The 25,013-nt window shown below is 43.5% G+C and overlaps 1 protein-coding gene across 1 annotated transcript in view; it reads left to right on the plus strand.

Moving 5' to 3' along the window:
* The window catches only part of LOC101317476 (RP1 axonemal microtubule associated), a 303,982-nt gene that overhangs the window by 87,342 nt on the left and 191,627 nt on the right, over positions 1-25,013 (plus strand). The window contains 1 exon segment of the mRNA XM_073794757.1: positions 24,128-24,766. Coding sequence (XP_073650858.1) covers positions 24,140-24,766 — 627 coding nt within the window. The 5' untranslated portion in view covers positions 24,128-24,139.

The following is a 25,013-nucleotide window of genomic DNA, read 5'->3' on the forward strand; positions in this document are numbered from 1 at the left end:
ACTGGCGGTCCAGTGGTTAAGACTGCGCTTCCACTGCAGGGGGCACGGGTTCGATCCCTGGCTGGGGAAATAAGATCCCGTGTACCACACAGAGCGGCCAAAAAAAAAAAGAAAAAAAAAAAGGAAAAAAGAGTGGACATCTTGAGGACCGTTTTGATTCTTGTATCTGGAGCTGTCTAATTATGGGCTCTGTCCTAAGCCAGCACGCCTCCACTTTTAGATGAGTGGAAGTAGAGGCTGCATGACTGTGGCTCAGGGGTTCTGCGGAATCAGATCTTTCATTGCAAAACTCTGTTCCACTAGACGATGGCCTTACGGTGACTTGGAATTAAGGGTCCTGAGTTAGCTGTTCCCTAAGGTACCAGAACTGTGGAGATGGAGAAAAGCCAGGGAGGCGGTCCAAGAGCAGTGTACTTGACAGCTGGAAGCGCGGAAAACGTCCAGTTCTGTCGCACCGTGACTGGCCGGTGAGAGGGGAGTTCCTTCTCACCCGAGGGTGTAGACAGAGAGAAGGAAGACGCCACTTTCTCAATCACTCTTAGCTGCTTTAGGAAGTTCCCAGCCTACGTGCTATTTGCACGTCCTAAGGGGACAATGAATGAATGTCAGCCTCTTACCTCTGATCAGTGCTGGTGAGGACCTGGCAAGAGCTGTTCACCTAACAAGTTCATCAGCAGCTGCGCAATTGAATGTTTCTGCTTCTCTTGCATCACTTAGTGGCGACCTAATTGACACCGGGCCTCTTCTCGCGCTTTAAAGACATTCTTCAAACGTACAGTAGATACCAGAAAAGTCATTGTCAGCTATGTTAGAAAAAAAAAATGATGCCACGTGGGTGACAATGACAAGATTCTAACTTACAGCTCCCCATTTTTATTTGGGATCCAAGTGTAATTGATCATCTTTGTGAGGGACGTGTAACACTTCTGGTCATATCCAAAACTGCAGGGAAAACGTTGGAAGTCTGGAAGTGGAAACACCGGGAAGTGATTTATTTCAGAGCCAGAGCTAATCTTTTTCCACTTTGGGTCCGGAAATTCCTGGGCTTTGCGTCCTTGATAAGACTCCAGGCAGCGCAGGCCGACAGGGATGTGGCGGTGAGGCAATCTAGGTGTGGATGGTGTTATCAACAGCCCCAGGTTAAGTGTGAGAGACATTTCTGAAAACCTGGCTTGATTCAATGGATCAGAATATGTTTTAGATTTCTTGGCAATGCTGTCATTTCTAGTTGCTCTATCTACTATTCTACAATTTTAAATATGAAATGAGAGCTTCTTTAAATAAGAGAAAGCTATCTGAGAGGATGGGAAAACACTGCCTATCTTTTGGTGTAAAAAATGTCAGTTATTCATATGTGATTTCCATGTAAGGGAGAAAATGTCACTGTCGTATTAAATATAAATGCAAGAAGTAATGAGTCTGCATTCAAAATTTATAGCCCGTGTGGTTTTCCTTATATGAAAAAATACTTTTTTCCTTACGCAGTGTTGAGAAAAATGTGTTATTGAGTTCACATTCCCTTCTTACCCGTCCATTATGGGGCAGTCATGGATGCTATAAATTGCTCATTAATAATTACGGCTAACATGATTTCTTAGCAGGTACTGTGCTACCTTATCTCATTTAATCTCAAAATAATACCATAAGCCATATACCATGATGACCTCCCCATACCCAGGTCGCACAGCTGGAAGGTGTGCAGGTGAGGCTGAGGTACAGGTGTGCCTGTGTCAAGCCAGGCATTTAATCCGTGTGCTCCACCAGCCTTACACACGGTGCCTAGACGACCTCAGACTTGGGTAAATTCCATTGATGAGAAGGTTGGTAGACATTTCCAGAAAGAGGTGGAAGCGTTTTCTAATTATAGAGTGAGGAATGGCTCAGAGTAATCCACTAATTTCTTAAAGAATTTTAGTTGACACAGATCAGTTGAAATTTTACAAAAGCAATTCTGTGTTTCATTTCTTCTTACCTCTGATTTTTGCTCTGGAAGGGACATATTTTAGAATTTCTCACAAAGGTCCTAGGATGATGTCATACTTTTCAAGTAAAAATATCCTGTATTATGGCTTCACAAAGTGAGCTGCCGTGTTCTTTTGTCCTGTTAATCAGAGGAAAGACTCGTTTGTTAAGCACAGGCCACGGTGCTGGAAGCAGGTTACTTCCTCTAATTCTCACCCGCGCTGTGTGAGCTGGGTGTGAGCGTGGCCGCATTTCAGCTGAGGAAGCTGTCTCAGGAAGGCTGAGTGCCTTAACGAGACTTGTGCCTACCGCAAACCAGAGGGCTGGGATTCCAACTCTGCCGCATGCCCTTCTTAGAAATAGATTTATTGTCCCTTGAAAAGCGAGGGAAATCCGATTATTTCCCCATATAAGCAGGTTCTTAATTAACCTTCCAGTTCTGTGTTTCAGGGCTTCGTCTCTGTGGTTGGGTTACAGAGTCAGTATGAGTCCCAGTTCAAAATCTGCTGCAACTTCGAAAAGCTGCGTTGTCTGCTGTTTCAAGAACTGCCAATCTAATCAACATAGCTTTGTCTAGGAAGCTGAAATCAGGGCCTGAAGCGTCCAGATTTCCATTCTATGTTATCTCAGTAGACGCTCCTTTGATGATTCTCGACGTTTCCCTCCAAATGAGGGGCACACGGAGCAAGCAGATGCTGAGTCCAGTCAGCGTGTTTTACGCATCAGGATTCCAGAGGCTGAAACGTAGGCTCAGTTCCGCAGGCCGGAGAGCAGAGAGGTAGCAATGGCTCGCCTTCCTGCCAGGCCTGCTCCTGCCTCGTCGCTTTGGTTTAAGGAAGGTTGGGTGTCAGGGAATTCCAGCCTCCTCCCTGCCTTAAGTCTGGGGCCTCTGGGATTATTGAGTCGACTGCAGGAACGAGTCCTGATATTCCTCGTAGGAGTTCTGGGTCAGGTTCTTGAAAACACCCCGTCCCATTAGTCTGTTCGGCTCCTGAATCAAAGCCCTGGACGGTCCAGGGTCCCTGAAACCTCTGTGGAGCGGTCAGCAGGCTGCAGGCTGAGTATCAGGCGCTGCTTCTTCGTCCTGCTCTGTCCCCAGTTAGGGGAGCTGGGCTCTGTCTCTCCCACTCCGTACCCCGGTGTCCCCCGAGCCTCTGCGCCGGGGCTGCTCGTTCCTGTGAGTTAGCGCCAGGCACCAATCTCTTCCCCACCGTCAGCCTGCGAGACTCCCCTCCTTCTCTCCGGAACCCCTAGAGGCAGCTCATCCCCTGGGAAGCGTGGAGCTCTGCTTCATCCTCACATTCTGCCTGGTTCAGGAGATACCTTCTGATTGGACTTGACCAAGGGCTGACACTCTCTGACCAAGGTGCCGTAGTAACGGCACAGGGCAACAGAAAAAGCAAGGGTTTCAGCCAGACGGACTTGACCGAGACACTGGTTCCAACCCGCGTTGAACTTGCCGTTGGACCCTAGGCAAGGGCTCCGTTTCCCCAGGGTGGTTGTGACGTCTGAGTCGACGCATATGAAACCCCTGTTGTGAAACCTGGCGTGTGTTAGCCATCACTACTTGGTAGCGTTGATGATGTCTTTTCAATGAACTCTTCGGGCAGTTACAAATGTAACTTAGATGTTCTTAAGCCGCCCGGGTTAGTTGGTAACACTGGAAACAAAGAGATCAGGACTCAAGTTCTCCTGTACCAGCCCAGTGACCTTTAGAGGATGCCTATCTTGCTTTTGATGAAGTTTCACCTTTCTTAGGTATTTTAGAGGTAGATTGACAAGGAAGAGAAAATTCTCCCTTTAGCGCTATACCTGGATGTTCAGCCAGGGAAGGCCAAGGGAGCCTTTGGAACTTACTGGAATGTTGGAAATTTAGGCTAAAGGGCTGGAAGTCTTGGCAACTTGTGAAGGTCCATTAGACAGCAGGATGATTTTACACACGAAGGGCCTAGAGTCAACACTCTTGGGTCATCGAAAATCAGACCGACGAATGCTCATGAATGAGCTCTGCTGGTCCGGAAATGACCAAGGTGGCCGGAGGACTTTTTCTGTTTCTAATTTCTGTGAGGCTGTGGAAAGGTCTCTTTCTTTGTTGTATTTTCTAATATATGTATATTTTTTCTTTTAGCCTTCTTGGCACTTTTTTCCCTCACATATATTTATAGATTCTACTTACAAAGCTTAAAATGACAACAAAAATGCCATTTCATACACTAAGTTTAGTCCATTTTAAATCCTGTCTTGCAAATTTCTCCTCCTACAAAGCAAAGCTGTCCATCCTGTTGCCTTCTGTCTGTTGCTATGTTTGAATTACATTTACAGAAGAGTTCATCCACCTTTGATAAGGAATTTTAATACCGTTGGCAGGTCCGCTCTTGACTTTATCCCGTGACTATAGCTGCGAATCACGGAGCATCTTTCCAGTTTAGCTGCTCCCTGGGACAGAAAGCCAGTCCAAAGGCAGAAGAAGACTTTGTGTTATAAGGACTGAAGAAGTCATTTTACAGGAACAGTGTTCCCATGGTGGACTAATGCTTTCAGGATGGCATGTCACAGAGGGGTGCGATCGGTCGTGACGTATGCAAGGGAGTTGGGTGCAAAAGAGCAACAACGAGGCTGGAGAAGTGAGGGAGAGACCAGGAGGGGACTGAAGGGGGCCCAGAGGAAGCTAATCGTGGCATCGAGGTCAGAGTCAGGCTCAGAACCTGGGCTAGTGCAGGAAGCAAGTTTGGAAGGTTAGAAGAAGCAGGCGGGCAGGAGTTTAGGAAAGCAGTTGTAGTATTAGGATCTCACCACAGTAGGAAACAGGACCCAAGAAGGAATTGGACAACAGGCTTTGGCAACAGAAACGGCTTTGGACACGAAATTGACATTTCAGTTTAGCCTGAATTTTTTAAAAAATTTATTTTATTGAAGTATAGTTGATATACAATGTTGTGTTAATTTCTGCTGTACAGCAAAGAGATTCAGTTATACATATATCTATATTCTTCTCACATTCTTTTCCATTATGGTTTTTCACAGGATATTGAATATAGTTCCCTGTGCTATACGGTAGGGCCTTGTTGTTTATCCACTCTATATATACGAGTCCGCATCTGCTAATCCCAGACCCAATCCACCCCTTCCCCGCTCCCTTCCCCCTTTAGCCTGAAGTTTTGTAACTGGCGCCTTAGGTCAGAAGGTGCAGGTGTAGGTAGGTGAGAACGTTGGGGGAAATGTCATGGAGGGGGATTTGCGGGGAGAAAGACAGTTGCTTATTTTACAACATCTCCAGACATAGGTCTATCTTGATTTCAGTATCCCTGGATTTTCAGCTTTTATTCAGATACTGGATCTTCTCTCTGGGAAGGAAGATGAAAGGGAATTAGGCAAACCCTGCTGGAACATCTACCATTTAAAAAGTACTTGGCACTTTACCTACGCTTCTCGTCCAACCGTTACCGCAGCCTATGAGATACTTATTTTTACCTGTTTTTCATAGACGGGAAGGTAGGTAAGTTCACCCGAGTGCACACGGGCTGTAAGTAGTGGACTCTTTTGGGGGGGCTGTGCCGTGCGGCATGCGGGATCTTAGTTCCCAGAGCAGGGATCGAACCCTCAGCCCTGTGGTGCAAGCATGGAGTCTTAACCACTGGACCGCCAGGGAAGTCCCAGTGGTGGCCTTTAGCCATCGATTCTAAAATCCTGTTCTTTTCACCTTACATGCTGCTTCCTTTCGGTGCCCGGTGGCTCTCAGTAAGTATTACATGCTGTCGACATCCTGTCTCCCTGCGTCTCTTTCTTTTTCTCCTACTAATCTCTTAAAATCCACTTTTCTATGAAGTTTAAAAATAGACTTTATTTCTAGAGCAGTTTTATGTCCACAGCATAGCTCAGCAGCAGGGCAGAGTTCCCATTACTGTCCTAGTACCTGCCTGTCAGGGCTCCGGCCTCTGTTCCTGCTGCAACCAGGGTGGTCTCTCCACGGTGTAAACCCTCTGAGGTTACCTTTCTTCACCCTCCACTGGGCTCGTGTTTTCCAGCCTCTCTGGCCTCATTTCTGTCCCAGGACCTTTGCACGTGCTGTCCCTTCTGTTTGGCATATGTTTCTTCTACACCTTGGAATAGTTTTTTCTCCTTCAGATTTAGTTTCATCTTACACATCCCCTTGTCAGAGAGGATTTCCCCAAGAAATGGACTGATCTTCATCACTTTCTAACAAATTACCCTACTTTGTATTTTGCAAATCACTTCTGTACCTGAAATTATCTTATTTACCAAATTTCTTTTTTTTTCCTTTTTCTTTCTTGCTGTCTGTAGTTCCATCAGTTAGCTTTCACAGCATAAAAATATCACCCCAAACTTAGTGGCTAAAACAAGCATTTATATATATATATATATATATATATATATAAATTTTTTTATTTTTGGCTTCATTGGGTCTTCATTGCTGCGCGCGGGCTTTCTCTAGTTGCGGCGAGCGAGGGCTACTCTTTGTTGCGGTGCGCAGGCTTCTCGTTGCGGTGGCTTCTCTTGCTGCAGAGCATGGGCTCTAGGCGCACGGGTTTCAGTAGTTGTGGCACACGGGCTTAGTTGCTCCGCAGCATGTGGGAGGGATCCTCCCAGACCAGGGGTCGAACCTGTGTCCCCTGCATTGGCAGGCGGATTCTTAACCACTGCACCACCAGGGAAGTACCAACAAACATTTATTAAGCTTACTTACAATTCTTTGGTTGGACTGGGCTCTGATGGGTGGTCTTCTGGGTTAGACTGGGCTTACTTAAGTGTCTGTAGTCAGGTAGGCGGCTCTGTTTCTGAGGGTCAGCTGGCTGCTGGCTGGCGTGACCGGAGCACGTGGACTAGGTTTCTCGCATCACCTGGCAGGCCAGCTTGGGTTATTCACGTGGATACCAGAGGGTTCTCAGGAGAGCTGCGTGTACCCGTGCCCTTGAGGTTAGTTCTGGTGCCGCCATAAGGTCCTTCTGCTTCATTCTGTTGGTCAAAGCGGCCTCAATTCAAGCAGTGAGGAAACAGACACCACCTCTGCTGGAGGAGCTACAGATCACATTGTAAAGGGGTGAGGATGTAGGGAAGGAATACATGTACTCATTTTTGCAGACACTCTACCGTAACAGTGTATATTTGCAATTCATTTTAAATGATTCGCATCTGCACCTTCTTTTGAGTTTGGGAGATTACCCACCTTATGAATTGTTGTAGGGCAAAGAGTATTTCTTCCTGTAGGAGCCGAACGAGCTACGTATTTTCTATTTTTTTGCACTAAGGGCATAGGTACTTGTGCAGGTTGGCAGTGAGCAAGGTGAGGCAGCAGGCTCTCTGGGGACCTGATTCTCCAGTTAGGGTGACAGCAAAGGTGACTGTACTAGGTTGGTCTTTTTTTTTTTCCACACACACACACACACACACACTGTATTTTATTTTTATAAGAGATAAATAGACCGACACCAAGCATTGTAAATGGGTGACCACAACAAAAGCAACAATAACTGCAATTACCAAACACGAAACACACTCACACTGTCATAATATTGACATTCAGTCCAGGAATCCTCCACTGTAACAGCTCCTTTACTCTGCAGTGAAAATTGATTTGTATATTTTTTGCCTCTGAGTCCTTGTGGGATTTTTTCTTTTTTATTCAAACAGAAAGTCACAAAAATTATAATCATCCTCCTCAGTTCACTCAGTTCCATGTAATTAATTTTTTTTCATCTTGGTCTTTTGTTAGCACTTTTATGAATTCATCAGTTTTCCAGTAGCGTTCTGAAAACGCTTATTCATTCAGTTCAGCAGTACAGTCAGTTACCTAGGTTGGTCTTATTTGCAGTACGATTGTGTTCCTGGTGGGAAATTGGCAAGCTTACCAGCCATAGCAGCTTGGGGTCTGTGGCATCCAGGTGATTTCTTCATCAGGACGGTATGATGAAAGGTTTTGTATGTTTGTTTCTGAAACCTTAAGTTTGAGCTGTTTTCTTTACACCTCTCAGAGATTCTGTGAGGCATTCAATATTCTTTCGATAGACTCCTTTTGTGTGTTAGTTGTTTGCCAGGGAGGGTTCTGTTCCAGAAATCGGTGTCAGGAATAGGGTTAATTCTTCCTACATAATGAGAAGAGTCAGGAGGTTACCAGATTAGCCCAGCTGCTCCTGGAACCCTCAGGACCACGCCTCTCTTTCTACTTGGCCATCCTCTGTGTGTTAGTGTTTTGTCTTCATACGTGTTGCCTCTTCGCTCCCTGTACTGCCTCCACGTTGCAGACAGGAAGAGGGAAAATGGGGTGGCACCTGCTGCGTCTGTTTCTTTTGTCGAGAAAGCGAAAGTTTCAACAAGTGCTCCTTCAGATCTTCCCTTACACAGCTTCGGCCTAAACAAGATCACCTAGATGACTGACGCGAGAGGCTGGGGAGTATCTGGCTTCTTAACCCCTGGGAGGAAGGTATGAGTGGAGAGAGCTTGGGAATGTGTGCTGAGTACGATGGTGACCATTGGCGGCTGCGTCATTAGCTTCTCCCTTTAGAAGGGCGGTTCCTGGCAGGTAGGGTTGAACTTCGCTCACTGCTGTCTCTCCCGCGCCAAGAACAGGGCCTGGCAAACACAGGACCTCAAAATTCGTTGACTAACTGATTTTTAATCTGCTACCAACAGCCAGAGATTCTTTCTTCAAAATCTGTCTTGTAGTTTGCTTTCATTACAGAACCCCTATGTTATTCTAGGCCAATTATTAAAGATTTATTGATTAGAGATTTGTTTCCATCCTATATTTCTCTCCCCGGTCTTTTCCATCCTTTGTCTACATTACATTCTGCCACTAGAAGATCATCTTGAATGCCATTTTTGTCTCGTCCTTTTCTTTCTCAAAAATCTGTATTAGTTCTGTGGTAGGAAATGCAATCTCTCAGCCTGGGAGGCAACTCCTTGCATTAGCTGTCTGTTACCTCCCCACATCAGCAGCTTAATTGGTAATCACTCCCAAATACGGCTAATCTCTCGGCCATCTGGTGTAGGCTGCCATAACCAGGGTATGCAGAGGACAGGCTGCCGGGCTCGCTGGGCCAAGGCAGAAGGCGGTAGAGGGAAGCGAGTAAGCGAGACCTGATTTAGGGAAGACCCTCAGCGTTAGGGCGGGCTGCCATGCTGCTCTGTTGGAAGGGGTGGGCAGTCGCCATTCACTCTGACCTTGTGTTTAGTCTGCAGTCTCATCAGTGGAAGTTATAGCAGGTGGGGGATCCGATTGGGCTGCAAGGCAAGGGCCACCTCTGTCCAATCAGTGGGGTCCACTGCAGTCTTTTTGCCCCAAGGTCAAGAACAGCAGATTGAAACACAGTCTGGCCCACAGGGAAGGCTGAAGTTCAGGGCCCTGGGCTGAGCAGGCACTCAGCCATTCTTAATCCTCTAGAGAGGATGAGGCCATGGGGGGTCAGCCAGGGGAGGCTGAGTCTGTACTTTGCTGGGCCTCAGTGGGGCAGCCAGACCGAGTCAGGTCAGGCGGGGAGTGGTAGCCCCACCTGCCTGCCTTCTTTGTACTTATACAAGTGGTGCACTTTTTGTTAGAAACGTATTCTTTGCTGCTGTGCTCAGAGGGAGATTCTGAAAAGCCATGGGGGACAATTCTGATACATCTCAATTTATTTGATGAAAAAAAACTTGAACCATTTTTATATTGAAACATTACAAAATGACAATATAAAATTGTCATGCTGTTTTTCAGGCAAAATTACAATTTCAGCTTCAAACTTTATTAAAACTCCAGTCTATGATTACGTATTCATCCTCCCCTTTCCTTAGAGGTACTAGGATGGAAAGAACTGAGAAACACAGAATTCGAAGACAAATAAAGGGCCACTAGAGGGCCACTGCAAGTATTATGAAAGTTGTTCATTAAAGATGTATGTTTTTACTTATATGTGGAATCTAAAAAAACAAAAACAAACAAATGAACAAATATAACAAAACAGAAACAGACTCAGAGATACAGAGAACAATCTAGTAGCTGCCAGAGGAGAGAGAGGTGGGGAGAGGGACAAAGTAGGTGAAGGTACAAACTACCAGTTATAAGATAGATAAGTCACAGGGACGTAATGTAGAGAAAACAAAATGTTGTCAGTATTTTATAATAACTTCACACGGTGTACAATCCCTAAAAATACTGAATCATTATGCTGTATGTCTGAAGTAAGTATGGTAAGTCAACTACACGTCCCTAAAAAGTACACGTGCTAAGAATTTAAACTAGAAATCAGAAATTTCCATTTTTAGAACGAATTGAAAAGACCGTGTTTGAGATTTAAAAAAATTTTCTTTAAGGGGAAGGGAAAGCTCCTGATGATAGAGCATTAGTGGTAAGGATTAGCATGAAACTGCTATTTGGAGAGACTATACAAATGACTTTCTTTTTAAGGTAAAAATGTCAAGTCAGTCGAAAAGGATTTCAAGGTGTTTTTCTCACTTTTAAAAAATAACCAACATCTATCTTAAAATAAGTACATCCTTTCGCATAGTGCAGTTTTATTCAGGAATGTCTGTGTCCCCTAAGAAATAAAAGATCTTTCCACACGCAGTTGTTATTTTAAAATAACAACTTAATCTAATCACACGGACAGAATGAAATTTTCCACTTTTATCTCTTGTAGCAAGTTGGAATCTTCGAGCATCTGAATACTTCCCTGTGGCAGCATGCTAAGAACACACCACGGGATATTTACCCAAAATCGCTTTTTTTAAACTGGCTGTTTCCAATCATTGATGTGAAATCCCAAGAACTGCTTATCAGCTGAGAGAGCAACGTGTAAACTGAGGATCTACTTACCTGATTTTTCTAAGCAGAGGTTTTGCTTTTTGTTCTGTCAAGATATTTAGAAATAAGTTTTCTGGATTGACTTGTCTCTAACCTTAGCTTGGTCATGTACACTTTGATGATAGGTGCATTTTCTGTCACGAATAGTGAAGTTATTCCTTTTCTGGTAGAGTAAAATATACCCCTTTACAGTGCTTTGAACACTCTTGAAGATTTTACGGAAAAGGTGATTTATCCCTGACAGGCAAATTTTTTAGAGCAACCCATTTTTTTTCAGTCTTTCATTTAGTCAATAGTACTTATCAAATTCTGACCAAGAGATTATAACTCATTAATTTGTCCTGAATTAAAAATAAATATTAGTCACAGTAATGATAAACTTCAAGTTAGTATAGTTTAAGAAATTCTTGGAATATATAGAATTCTGCTTCAATAATACTATTTCTCCATAAGACTATAATAGGCTTGAAGACATTTTAATTAGGATCATTTTGAATTTTAATTTATGGTACATCTAGATCAGTTTCATCTGGTCAGCCAATGATGGAAATGTGAAAGTCCACTGTGGATTTGGGGTCTTTTTGTTATCTCACCATAACTTAGACTATCAAGTCCATCATGGGCTCTGTCCATATCACAACTGTAAATACTGTATAACTTCTAGAGTTTGCTTGTTTCGTTACATGAATAATATTCACCACTTTCACAATTATTTCTCTCAGTGATCCCAAGACGCAAATTACAGCCCCTACTTGAATGCCTGTAAAATCTCTCTTCTTCTGATCTCTCTCCCAATCTTGAATGTCATATTAATAACTGCTTTTTGGATATCACTCCCTGGATCACTTCTGTGACCTCAAACTAAGTATGTTAAAAAAAAAATGAAATGGAATGGATTTAGACAATTCCTGACTTAGCCTCTCCTCTTACGTAGATTTATTGTTGTTATTGACACTACAGTTTTTTCCAGGCTTGAAAAACTTGTTACCCATTTAAACGAGGTTACAGCAAATACTTGGTAAAAAGCCAACTCCTGTTGTCATCTTTGCTCTGCCTGCTTCACACAACTTTTGCTGAACTACGCTCTGTACTGGCTTCTTTAGTTACAGTAGATGATTCATTTAAAGGATTAAATAAATTACCTATCTCCTTGCCTTCCACAGCCGACCTATTGTTATGTTATTTTGGGTCTACCTCTGAAATTTTTGGAAATAACTTCCTTCCTTTCTATTTCTATTCTCATTACTCTAGGTCAGACCCTCAGGAGCTCTTGATTTAACTATTTTTAGGGCCACCTCCCCAGTTTCTGTCACCACAGCCTCCTCCCTCCAAATCACCTGATTTAGCAAAAATGTCAGTGAAAGGTTGGGTTCTGATGTTGTCATTTCCATGCTCAAAAGTCTTCAGTGCAGTTCCACGTTCTACAGAATAGAATCAAAACTCCTTAGCCAGGTATTCAAAAAATTTTATTTTATTCAAGTATAGTTGATTTACAATGTTGTGTTCATTTCTGCTGTACGGCAAAGTGATTCAGTTATGCACATATATATACATTCTTTTTCATATTCTTTGATTTATCACAGGCTATTGAATAGAGTTCCCTGTGTTATATGGTAAGACCTTGTTGTTTATCCATCCTATATATAATAGTTTGCATCTGATAATCCCAAACTCCCAATCCATCCCTCTCCCACCCCCCTCCCCCTTGGCAACCACGAGTCTGTTCTCTATGTCTGTGAGTCTGTTTCTGTTTCATAGATAAGTTCATTTGTATCGTATTTTAGATTCCATGTATAAGTGATATCATGTGGTATTTGACTTTCTCTTTCTGACTTACTTCACTTGGTATGATAATCTCTAGGTCCCTCCATGTTGCTGCAAATGGCATTATTTCATTCTTTTTTATCTTAGCCAGGTGTTTTTGACCCTCCACGGTGTGCCCTCAACACGCGTATAGACTTTAACATTAGATAGAGAACATTACTGCAAAGTGGTGAAGAGGTTTCACTATTTACTAATTATGTGTCCTTTGGTAAAATACTATTCCGTCCTTGACCCTGGTATTCCTAGCTGGAAAACAGGGATAATAATCGTACATACCTCATAGAGCTGTTGCGAGGATTGAATGAAATAATTTAGTTAAAGCATTAAGCATGGTTCCTGGCACAAAGTAAGTAATCAATACACTTTATTATTATTATTATTGTTACTATTATTGTTCTTGTTACTACAGCACTGCTGGATGGGTAGATAAGTAGATGCTGTTTATACGTGGAATTTGGTATCAGTTCAGTTCTCTATAAATGTTGGAAGCTGGAATGTGAGTCTGCTACAGCACTGGGAATTACGGTTCCCATGTCATTTAGTTCTCGTGTATTTCTCGTTAGCAGTTATTTCCAGACGAAGGCCTATGCCTGTTGTGTTGTATGGAGCACATTAAAAATTGACGTGACTGCTTGCTTTACGGGATTAGTAATAAAACCTAAATGTCCATCAGTTGGTGAATGGATAAACAAAATAGGGTGTATTCATACACCACACCACCACTCGGCAATAAAGGGAAACAACGTACCGATACATGCTAAAACATAGTTGAGCCCCAAAAACATCACGCTATTGATAAGTAAACAAAGCCAGACAGAAGAGACTCCATATTGTATGATTCCATTTATATGAAATGTCCAGAACAGGCAGATCTGCAGAGACAGAAAGTAGATGAGTGGCTGCCTTGGGGTATGGGTGGAAATGAGAAATGACTGCAAATGGGGACAGAGTGTCCTTTTGGGTTGATGGACATGTGTGTGTCTGGTTCCCTGTCATTTCATCACATGTGTAACCACCCCACAATCAAGACACAGAACTGTTCAGTCACCACACCCACCATTCTCCCACACCATGCCTAACCCTGACGACCATCAATCTGTTCTGTAATTTCGTCATTTAAAAAATGTTATATAAACAAAATCATACAGTATGTGAGGCCACTTACCTTCAATCTAATTATTGATATCTTAGGGCTTAAATCTGCCATATTATTTTTTATTTTTTGTTCTCTTTGTTTCTTCATTTCCCTGTTGTCTCTTTCACGCCTTCCTGTGGGATACGTGAACGGTTTTTAGAGTTTCATTTTGCTTTTTCTATATTGTTTTTGAGCATATCTCTTTGTGTATGTTGGTGGTAGCTCTAGGTATTACACTGTACATACATAATTATCAGTTTACTGATGTAGACATTTTACCAGTTTAAGTGTAGAAAACTTAGTTCCCCGTAACCTCCCCCATTTATCTTTGTTTTAATAGTTCCTTTACATACATCGAGAACCATGTAAGACAGTATTATGCTTTTTGCCTCAACTGTCAAACAAAATTTAGAAAATTCCAGAAAAGGCAAGTCTATTGTATTTATTCACATTTATGGTCTTTCTGTTGTTCTTCCTTCCTGACATTCCAAGATTCCTCTTTTCATAATTTCCTTTTTATTAGTTAACTTTCTTTATAAATTCTTTCAGAGTAAGTCTGCTGGGGACAAATTCTCTTAGCTTTCCTTCATCTGAACATGTTTGGGTTGCTCTTCGTTCCTCAAGGATATTTTCACTGGGTATAGAACTCTAGTTGACACAGCTTTCATTTTAGTACTTGAAAAATGGTTGTAACTTCCTTCTGGCCTCTGTGGTTTCTGATGAGAAATCGGCTGTCCTTCAGATTGTTTTGTCTTGTACGTAATATGTCATCTCTGATTGCTTTCAAAATTTTTTCTGTGTCTTTAGTTTCCTGAAGTTTGATTATGATGCATCTTGGCGTGAATTTCTTTGTTTATTGTCTTTGGGATTCAATCAGCTTCTTGTATCATAGTTTTTCTGTTGCATGATATGGGAACTTTTCAGCCATTATTTCTGGGAATATTTTTTTTCAGCCCCACCTACTTTCTCTCTTTCTTCTGCAACTCTTTTTTTTTTTTCATACACACACACGCTGTATTTTATTTTTACAAGAGATAAATAGACTGACACCAAGCATTGCAAATGGGTGACCACAACAGAAACAACAATGATTGCAATTACCAAACACGAAACACACTCACCCTATGTCATAATATTGACATTCAGTCCAGGAATTCTCCACTGTAACAGCTCCTTTACTTTGCAGTAAAAATTGATTTGTATATTTTTTGCCTCTGAGTCCTTGTGGGATTTTCTTTTGTTTTGTTTTTATTCTTCTGCAACTCTTGATGACCCAAATGTTAGCTCTACTGTTATAGTCCTAGAGGTCCCTGAGGTTCTGTTAATTATAAAAAAATCTATTTTTTTCTGTTGTCCAGATTCCAGAGATAAAGAATCCATAAGTTATGAATTGTGCACCATTCTGAGTAATGTGATGAAATCTCACACCGTCAGCTCCGTCCCACCTGAGACGTGAATCATCCCTCTGTCCTGTGTGTCCCACCCATTAGTCACTTAGCAGTTGCTTGGTTGTCGGGTCGACTGGCATCGTATCTCAGTGCTTGTGTTCAGCTGGCCCTTATTTTACTTAATAATGGCCCCAAAGCACACGAGGAGTGATGCTGCAATTCAGATATGCCAAAGAGAAGGGTCACCGGGAACCACATTGACTGACGCTTTGATCTTGGACTCCCCAGCCCCCAGAACTGTGAGAAATGATGTCTGTTGTTTAAACCACCCGCTTCATGGTATTGTTACAGCAGCCTGAACTATGACAGATGCCTGCTTCAAAGTCCAGGAGATCAGTAGTGTGGGAAATTGTTTCCAAGGTAGAGACCGTCCAGGTTTAACGTCTAGTAATTGAACTTCATCAGAATGGACCTTACACAGAGTTCCATGTGGGCTGGATGGGAATGACAAAGGGCATGTTTCATACTAACTGCTCCAAATGATTATGCTTCCTGAGGAAATCTGAGCCCTTCCCTGGGCTCCTTGGATCTTCCTAGAGAGGTAAATTCTAGCAGTGAAAATGAGGCAGGGTTCTTCAGGCATATATATCTCTATAACACACTACATTAAACCCAAGCAGAGGATCATTCCTTTCGCAGATACTTATCGAGTGTCTGGTGTGTACGAGGCACTGAGCTGTTTCTAGAAATTCTGAGGGAATAAATTAGTTACACTTCTGGTGCTTAATGAGCGTATTGACTAAGAAGCCACCAACGGCAGTGTGGTGACAAGTGTGAGAGAGTATATATTTATACAGATAAGTGAGCACAGTGGAGGGTATCTATTCAGCAGAGAATGCTTGCATAGTGGGAAGGCAAGGGTGCAAGAAAGGTTCCTGAGATGAGCTGAGTATTGAAGGAAGGGATGGAAAGGTGGGCGGTAATGTAGGGCAGGGGGTTAGGGCTAGAGAAGGCATACCGAGTAAAAGATACAATGCGTGCAGAAGTGTGGAGCCACGTTTAAGAAATGTCAAGTGATTCAAACTGTTGAGTCAAGACACATGAGATGAAATTGGAAAAGTAAGCTGGAGTCAGACCACAAACGGTGTGGTACAGTGGGGTGTGAGAGTATTTACTAAAGGATGTGAGAACAGTGGAAGTGTTTTAAAAAAATATTGACATGGCAAAATAAAAATTTACGTTTATTGAACACATTAGGACATTAGGCGCTTTGCCTAACGTGTAAGATATATTTTAGTCTTCACAATGAGCCTGGAAGGTGGGTGTTTCCCGCTATTTCACAGCCAGGGAAACAGTCACAGAGAAATTAAGTGCATGGCCTGGAAGGAAGAGACAGAATTTGAACCGAGGTCTGACTTTAGAGCACACATGCTTAACCTCTGTGCACTGGCTCCCCGTGGTCTGGCTCCTTGGTCAGTGGTGACCAGACAATGGCACAGAGATCCCCAGGTGATCTGTGTGCACGATCAAGCTTGAGAAGCAGTGGTTTAGACTTCCTACAGTGGCGTCTGCCAGAGACAAGGGATGCCGGGAAGACAGCATGGTGGCATGATTGGGCAACAGGTGTATTGGTCCCCGTTCCTGACTGGAGTCATGGGAGTGGAACGTGTGTTAGGGGAGATGCTTGGAAAGGGAGGGCCCCTTCATGCTGACTTATGTGTATGAAATTTTACTTTTTTTAGAAGTGCCCCAAAGGAATTCCTTTAGTTGAAATTCCTTCGTTGTTGAAATAGAACCAATGGATGTGGATGGCTTATCCGACATGGATTATACGATTCACTAGTCCTTAGCTACTGAAGAGCAGATTATATCTAACTCCAAACTTTTAAAATTGACACTTCAATTTTGAGCTGGTAATAATGCCATTCATGCCTGTTGCTACCCTGTAAACATGCATTTTTTTAATGATGCAATTGCCCTGTCTTTGTGTGATGGTGATGGTTATCAATGGAGGTCTGTATCAAGTTAAACACTACTGTTTCTCTTACCTACCCCCTCCCTTCCTTCCCTCTGTCTTTCCTTCCTTCACTCAGTGCCTCTCTCTCTCTGCCCTTCCTCCCTTCTTCCCTCCCTCCCTTTCTTACCCGTTTTACTTTTTAATTGGTCACTTGTTACAAAGGCAGCATTTACAAGGCAAACCGTGCAGCTCTATAGTCTTTTTCCTTTTGCGATCTGTTTGGAGGCAATGTCTGGCGGCACAAGTGTGAACCTGGTCCTTCTTTCCCAGAGGACCTTGTCTTTGCGGTTCAGAGCTGAGGCGGGAAGCCTGGTAAATCTGATTAGCTGAGGTACCTTCAAATCAGATTAGGCTACGGGTAGCCATCAGAGGCAGTGCGTGTCATCTGGGGACTGCATGTGGGACAAAGCCCTGAAACACGTTCAAACCCCGTGATGATTAAGCAGAGCGGTGGGAGAGCTGTGTGTGCAGAAGTGTCACATCACTCCTGGGTGGTGCCTCTCTCATGTGTCCCGTTATGCTGAGTGGCCAAATTGTTACATTTACAGCCGTTTTCATAGAACTACATTGATACCATAATAAGCAAGAGTGCTTACATTAAAAACAAAGGCTGTTTGTATATTTTGGAGATTAATCCTTTGTCCGTTGCTTCATTTGCAAATATTTTCTCCCATTCTGAGGGTTGTCTTTTTGTCTTGTTTATGGTTTCCTTTGCTGTGCAAAGGCTTTAAAGTTTAAGTAGGTCCCATTTGCTTATTTTTGTTTTTACTTTCATTACTCTAGGAGGTGGGTCATAAAAGATCTTGCTGTGATTTATGTCAAAGAGTGTTTTTCCTATGTTTTCCTCTAAGAGTTTCATAGTGTCTGGTCTTACATTTAGGTCTTTAATCCATTTTGAGCTTATTTTTGTGTAGTTGTTATGTAGTATTTTTTTTTTATAAAGTTATTTATTTTTGGCTGCATTGGGTCTTTGTTGCTATGCCCTGGCTTTCTCTAGTTGTGGTGAGTGGGGGCTACTCTTCATTGCTGTGTGCGGGCTTCTCATTGCGGTGGCTTCTCTTGTTGCAGAGCACGGGCTCTAGGCACACGGGCTTCAGTAGTTGTGGCTCATGGGCTCTAGAAAGCAGGCTCAGTAGTTGTGGCACACAGGCTTAGTTGCTCCATGGCATGTGGGACCTTCCCGGACCAGGGCTCAAACCCGTGTCCCCTGCATTGGCAGGCGGATTCGTAACCACTGCACCACCAGGGAAGTCCTGTTAGGTAGTATTCTAATTTCATTCTTTTACGTGTAGATGTCCAGTCTCTTATTGAAGAGACTGTATATTCTTGCCTCCTTTGTCATAGATTAGGTGACCATAGGTATGTGGGTTTATCTCTGAGCTTTCTATACTGTACCATTGATCTATATTTCTGTTTTTGTGCCAGTACCATACTGTCTTGATAACTGTAGCTTTGTAATGTAGTCTGAAGTGGTGTGTGTGTGTGTGTGTGTGTGTGTGTGTGTGTACACACACACACAGTGGAATATTACTCAGCGATAAAAACGAACGAAATTGGGTCATTTGTAGAGATGTGGATGGATCTAGAGTCTGTCATACAGAGTGAAGTAAATTAGAAAGAGAAAAACAAATATATATTAACGCATATATGTGGAATCTAAACAAATGGTACAGATGAACCTATTTTCAGGGCAGGAATAGAAACGCAGATGTAGAGAATGGATGTGTGGACACGGTGGTGGGGAAGGGGAGGGTGGGATGAATTGGGAGATTAGGTTTGACATAAATACACTACCATGTGTAAAACAGATAGCTAGTGGGAACCTGCTGTATAGCACAGGGAGCTCAGCATGGTGCTCTGTGATGACCTAGATGGGTGGGATTGAGACGGGGAGGGAGGCCCAAGAGGAAGGGGATATAAGTATACATATAGCTGATTCAGTTCATTGTACAGCAGAAACTAAAACAACATTGTAAAGCAATTATACTCCAATTAAAAAAAAAAAACCCTAGAGTTTTAAAAGTAAAGCAACAGGGCTTCCCTGGTGGTGCAGTGGTTGAGAGTCCACCTGCCGATGCAGGGGACACGGGTTCGTGCCCCGGTCCGGGAAGATCCCACATGCCATGGAGTGGCTGGGCCCGTGAGCCATGGCCGCTGAGCCTGCGTGTCCAGAGCCGGTGCTCTGCAACGGGAGAGGCCACAACAGTGAGAGGCCCGCGTACCGCAAAAAAAAAAAAAAAGTAAAGCAACAAAAGAAAAGCAAAAGGCTTAGGTCCTTTTCTTTTTAATGACTACCATGAGTGAATACTGACTCAGACTTGCTTATCAAAGAATGACAAAATGTCATTTTTAGCAGCGTAACAACATTTTCTCTTTAATAAAAATAAATGAGGACTTAAGGCTGTCTGGGAGGGAAGTGCTTATGAATTGGCGAAGTATTTTCTCCTGAGAATGATACTAGGTAAGCAAGGTGCAATGCAAGGGCAACTAATTAGGAAGATTTCAGAACTGTGGAGTATGCTGGGAACTGGCTTGTTTCTGGCTATGGTCCCCTTAAGGTGAATTCTGTCTGGTGATTAGCATCACCTCGGATTAAATTAATTGGCTGTACTCAATCCCTGAGTGGATACACTAAGAATAAATTCAAAGACATTAGTTTCCTTGCACGAAACAAGCAGGGTACATATCTGGTAACATTTATGGGAATTATTCAAACAACTTAACCCATCTTTTCCTTTATGAGGGAAGTTTCAAGTTCTGGTAAGTACAAAACTATTTAAAAACTTTATTTTGAAAATAATCTATTTTAGCCAGTTGTACTTTATTTTACATATCTAGCCTACATATTTGCGTTCTGTATGTAACCATTAGAAAAACAATAAATACTGCTCATATTATCTTTACCCAAATATGCAAGAAACATTCACAATATGCTGATATTAAAGTAGGAGGGAATTCAGTATCAGGAAATCAAGCAATTCGAGTGTATTAAAACATGGGTAAAGTTTTGTTTTCTTCTGATTATGAAAGCTCTGCTAACTCTTTAGAGCAATCTGTGCAATGCCTTAAGAAGGAGGAAGTTGCTTGTGCTTCAGCAGTGCTGCGGCTGCCGTGTGCTTCTCTTCTGAACCCTCACCCCCAAGGCCACCCCACAGCGTTATGACCTGTGAGATGAACTACTTTTTCTTGCAGCATCAGATCTCTGAATTGCTATAGAACATTATGAATATACCTCTCTTATGTTTTGTTTTCTGCTTCATTTTTCTTTCTGAATTGCTTCAATTCCTACTACATGCTAGAAAAGTAAATTAAAAATGTAATTAGGACATGATACACCTGCATCTTGTGAATCGGTCATCTGTTTTGTCAAGAGAGTAGTGGAGAGAAGGTACAGCCCTCTTGGTAGAGGCAACTATTTAGCTCTGAGCAGCACAGATGATTCAGACCAATGAAGGCGCGGATCAGCAATAACAATGGTTGGACCTAGTGAAACAAAGAGTGTAAAAAAAAATCCGGTTTATGTTAAAAAGCAATACAAGTATCCATGACAGGTCTCTGGTCTGACTGTAGGCAATGAAGAGCTTGCAGAGAAGTGGGGAAGATATCGATAGCAAGCGTCAGGCCATTAGAAGAAGATTTCAATATAATTTGGGCTGGAGGCAAGAGACTGTTAGCTGGGTCCTTTGCTACCTCTAGGGCAGCCGGTGGTGAGGAAAGTAAGACCCTAGCTTCCCCTTTTCCCTCTGTCCACCTCCACTTCTCCTCCCTCAGCATAACCTGCTGGGACAAGAATTAGACCACTTTAAGTACTCAGTGTTTTTGTTCCCTACAGAGCCCCTAAGTATCCTACTGCATTATCCGATTTCAGAGGGCAAAGAATAAACCTTGTTATCTAAAATGTATGTAAATAAACATTAAAAAAATTTCCATCCAAATAATTCCGATTAGTCTTTAAAGCTGATTACGAAAGGTGCACAACTAGGACACGGTAGCTAAGAGTTGTGGAGGCTGGTAGCTCTGTTTCACAAAAGCAGACACCCTACTGTTGAGGCTGACTGACTGCGTCGCTGCTCTGCTCGCGTGCACTGGCAGAAGCTGCGCTAATCCCTGCCATCTTCCTGGAGGGCATCCCCCCACCCTGTGCCTCTGGCATCTCAGCTGTACACAGCTCTTCCTCTGGAGACCGCCACCTCTTCCCACCCTCAGCAACTCTCCTTGATGTTTTCATGGTACCGTGACTCTTCCTCAATTGTGCTACTGAATTACTCTGTGATCTTCCCATGGACACTGTAGGACATACATATGATGATGTCAAGGCAAAGGCTGAAACACTCCCTCTGGAACGAATCAACTTTGCCTCTGTTCCCCAGTGATGATACTGTGCACTGTACGCACAGAGATCCTTTTATTCACCCATAATACTGACTCTTCACCATGCTCTGTGCAATTCCCACCTCACCACAGGCTCTTAAACCTTACCCGCATGTATGCAAAATCTCAACACTCTCCAAAATTTCCCCCAGTGACTCCTAGGTGTTCCCAGAGATCCTCTTACATGCAACTAGGACCAGAGGAACTTGTATTTTCACTTTGCTTTCGCTACAGCTTCCTCATCAAGGTGCCTGGCAACTACCCTGCTGCAAGTACTTGCTCTGTAAGTGCTCCTCCACTGCTGGGCATATGGCATCTCCCCAGGATGTGGTAACTTTAGCTTCTTCCCTTCACGCATCAGGTTCAAAACCAATGATCAGGACTGAGCAGCAGTGGGATGGGGACAATGGGGGCCATTTCTTCCCTGCAGTTGACCCTGTCTTCCATGGTCTCCTTTCTGGTCCCAGCACAGAATCTCCTTTCTCTTATTTTAGCCCAAAACGAAGAAATCAAAACCAACAAACCCTCCCAAAGAAAACCCTTAGCATATCAGCTCACATAACTGTGTTCTCAACATGGCGACCAGGTCAACGGCTCTCCAAATAGTGAGATCCAGGCAGAAAACCACTGCAATTAAAAGCCTCACTACACACCTCCACGTAGATAAATATAATTTCCACAATTAGGTGAAAAATGTGTCTCAAACATTATTCATGTAAAATATTTTCAAATAAATACTAAGTAAACCAACCTAAAAAGTAGTTAGAGGCAAAGAGTTCTGAAGTCTTGTTTAAATACTGAAGGAATTCATCCCTTTCACAGCTGGTGAGGGCCTGGAGATTCAGGGCATGGCGCAGTTTATCAGCTGAGGATGAGGGGAGATTGAGGTTTCGCTGACTCCACCGCAGACCTGGATTCCCCAGCTCCTGATGCGCATGCTTGCTACAGCTGCCTTTAGTGTCTTAGTGTTATCATTACCTTAAACTGCTTGGGAAGAGAGAAGGGGAGACACATCTAATTTCTAGGCTGATCTTTGAATGCATTTTCCTAAGTTACATATAAATGAGATTTGTAAATCGTATTGGAGATAAATGAAGATTCTTAGAAAACAGCTTGCAACCATTTAACTAGGTGATTTGGGCCAGATCTATAGCTGATTTATAATGACAGACATGCCTTGTTCATCTCTGTAATACTGATCATATTTATTCAGTTTGTTCAGTTTGTCTTCAAGGCTGCAGGGCATTCTTACTCTGTCAAAAGACACCAACAATTACATTGATTTCAAACCACAGAAAATAGCCACACTAGGCTACCAATGAAAAACAAGCCCAGCATCAGATAAACCCTCCCACAAGCTGCTCAGCTGTCAGTCAGACTCTGGCTTCACTTGGAAAGTGGAAGAGAAAAACCTCAGTGATTGGTGAAAATGGCTCTTAAATTCCCTCCTGAAGTGCTCACTTTAGAACCACTTTAGAATACGGTTTAGTAGTAACCAGATTGCACCATTTTAAGCAGCCCATAGTAATGTCATTCATTCTAAAAATGTTTGTTTAGTGCAGCGTTTCCCAAAGTAAGATTAGTCGTGTGTGAGATAATTTACCTGCATGTTCTACAATCTGTAATGGAAACATCTTACACTACCTTAACGTGGCCCTTATTTAAGGATATATATGATACATTCCTTCTAGAATTTAATGTCAGGAGCCAATCTCCTCTGGATGAGTTCATTTGATTCCATCCAACAGACAATTTGAACTTTATAAACTTTTCCTGTTTTCTCCCTTTAACTGCCAGGACATGCAGAACTAAATCGATCAGTTGCAAAACTCTCTTTTCTCATTGGATGATGGGTTCTGATTTTTTTTTAACTGTTCAATAATACCTGCTAATTTTAAAGAGTCACAGAATTTGGCAATGTATAAAAACATTATCCATAGCTCTGCCATCAGAGATAACCCACCATCAACAATGGGCTGTGTATACTCCACACTTTCTCCTTCTAGTATAATAAATATTGTACACATTGGCAATGGCATAGCATGTGTATTCTATAAGCTGCTTTTTCACTTAGTAATAAATAGGTCATGACCATTTTTCTATGCCAATAAATAAAGCCATGTTCAACGGCTCATAGTTTTCCATGGGTGTATACATCATGATTTATCTACCTAGGCCCTTATTAGTGTCTTTAGGTTGTTTTTAATGTTTCAGTTATAAATACCGTTACTTAACTGCTGCTTTTATGTCTTTTTTTTTTTTTTTTGGCGGTACGCGGGCCTCTCACTGTTGTGGCCTCTCCCGTCGCGGAGCACAGGCTCCGGACGCGCAGGCTCAGCGGCCATGGCTCACGGGCCCAGCCGCTCCGCGGCATGTGGGATCTTCCCGGACTGGGGCACGAACCCGCGTTCCCTGCACCGGCAGGCGGACTCTCAACCACTGCGCCACCAGGGAAGCCCCTGCTTTTATGTCTTATTTTAAGCCCCGAAAGTTATCTTTCAAAATAGGTAGGTATAATGAATGAATCAATGAATGAATGAATGAAATTCGAGGAACAGCTATCGGTAGCTGGCTTTAGCATTAGCACCTATTCTTCATGGTGTGAAGATGAATAATTTCCTTCCCTTCTCCAGGTCTCAACCAAAATGAGTGAAACTCCTTCCACCAGTTTTTCCATGATTCGTCGGATTTCTTCTGAAGGTCAGGTTCCTTCTCGCCAGTTGGGCGTCACTCAGCCTGTCGTGGCCAAAAGGATCAGCTTCTACAAGAGCGGAGACCCGCAATTTGGCGGCGTCCGGGTGGTGCTGAACCCTCGTTCTTTCAAGACATTGGATGCTCTGCTGGATAACTTGTCGGGGAAGGTGCCCCTACCCTTCGGGGTGAGGAACATCAGCACCCCCCGAGGAAGGCACAGCATCACGCGCCTGGAGGAGCTGGAGGACGGCCAGTCGTACCTGTGCTCCCATGGCAGGAAGATGCAGCCGGTGGACCTGGAAAAGGCCCGCCAGCGCCCGCGGCCCTGGCTCAGCAGCCGGGCCCTCAGCGCGCACGTGCAGCGCGCACGCGCCGCCGCCGCTTCCGCCGCTCCCGCCGCTCCCGGCATGCTGCGCGCGCCGCGGCGGCTAGTGGTCTTCAGGAATGGCGACCCGAAGACGAGACGTGCAGTCCTCCTGAGCAGGAGGGTCATGCAGAGCTTTGAGGTCTTTCTGCAGCACCTGACGGAGGTCATGCAGCGCCCGGTGACCAAGCTCTACGCCACGGACGGAAGGAAGGTGAGCACCGTGAGGGACGTGATGGCGGCCCCGGGGAAGGAAGGCTTTTCCCGCGCCTGTGCGTGCTCCCTGCTCACGGGAGGGCGCTGGCTCCCCCCCCCCCCCCCCGGTGGCTGTTCGTTTCTGGGTCAATGCAATGAGGCGTGGGCCCTGTGGGGCTCTTTGTTTTTTCCTCGCATGCTCCGTTCCCTGAGCCTCGCGTTATAGAATGTGTTGGCACGGAATCTGCCTCGACGATATTTCTTGA

Source organism: Tursiops truncatus, chromosome 17, assembly GCF_011762595.2.
Source record: "Tursiops truncatus isolate mTurTru1 chromosome 17, mTurTru1.mat.Y, whole genome shotgun sequence".
NCBI classification, from domain to species: domain Eukaryota; kingdom Metazoa; phylum Chordata; class Mammalia; order Artiodactyla; family Delphinidae; genus Tursiops; species Tursiops truncatus.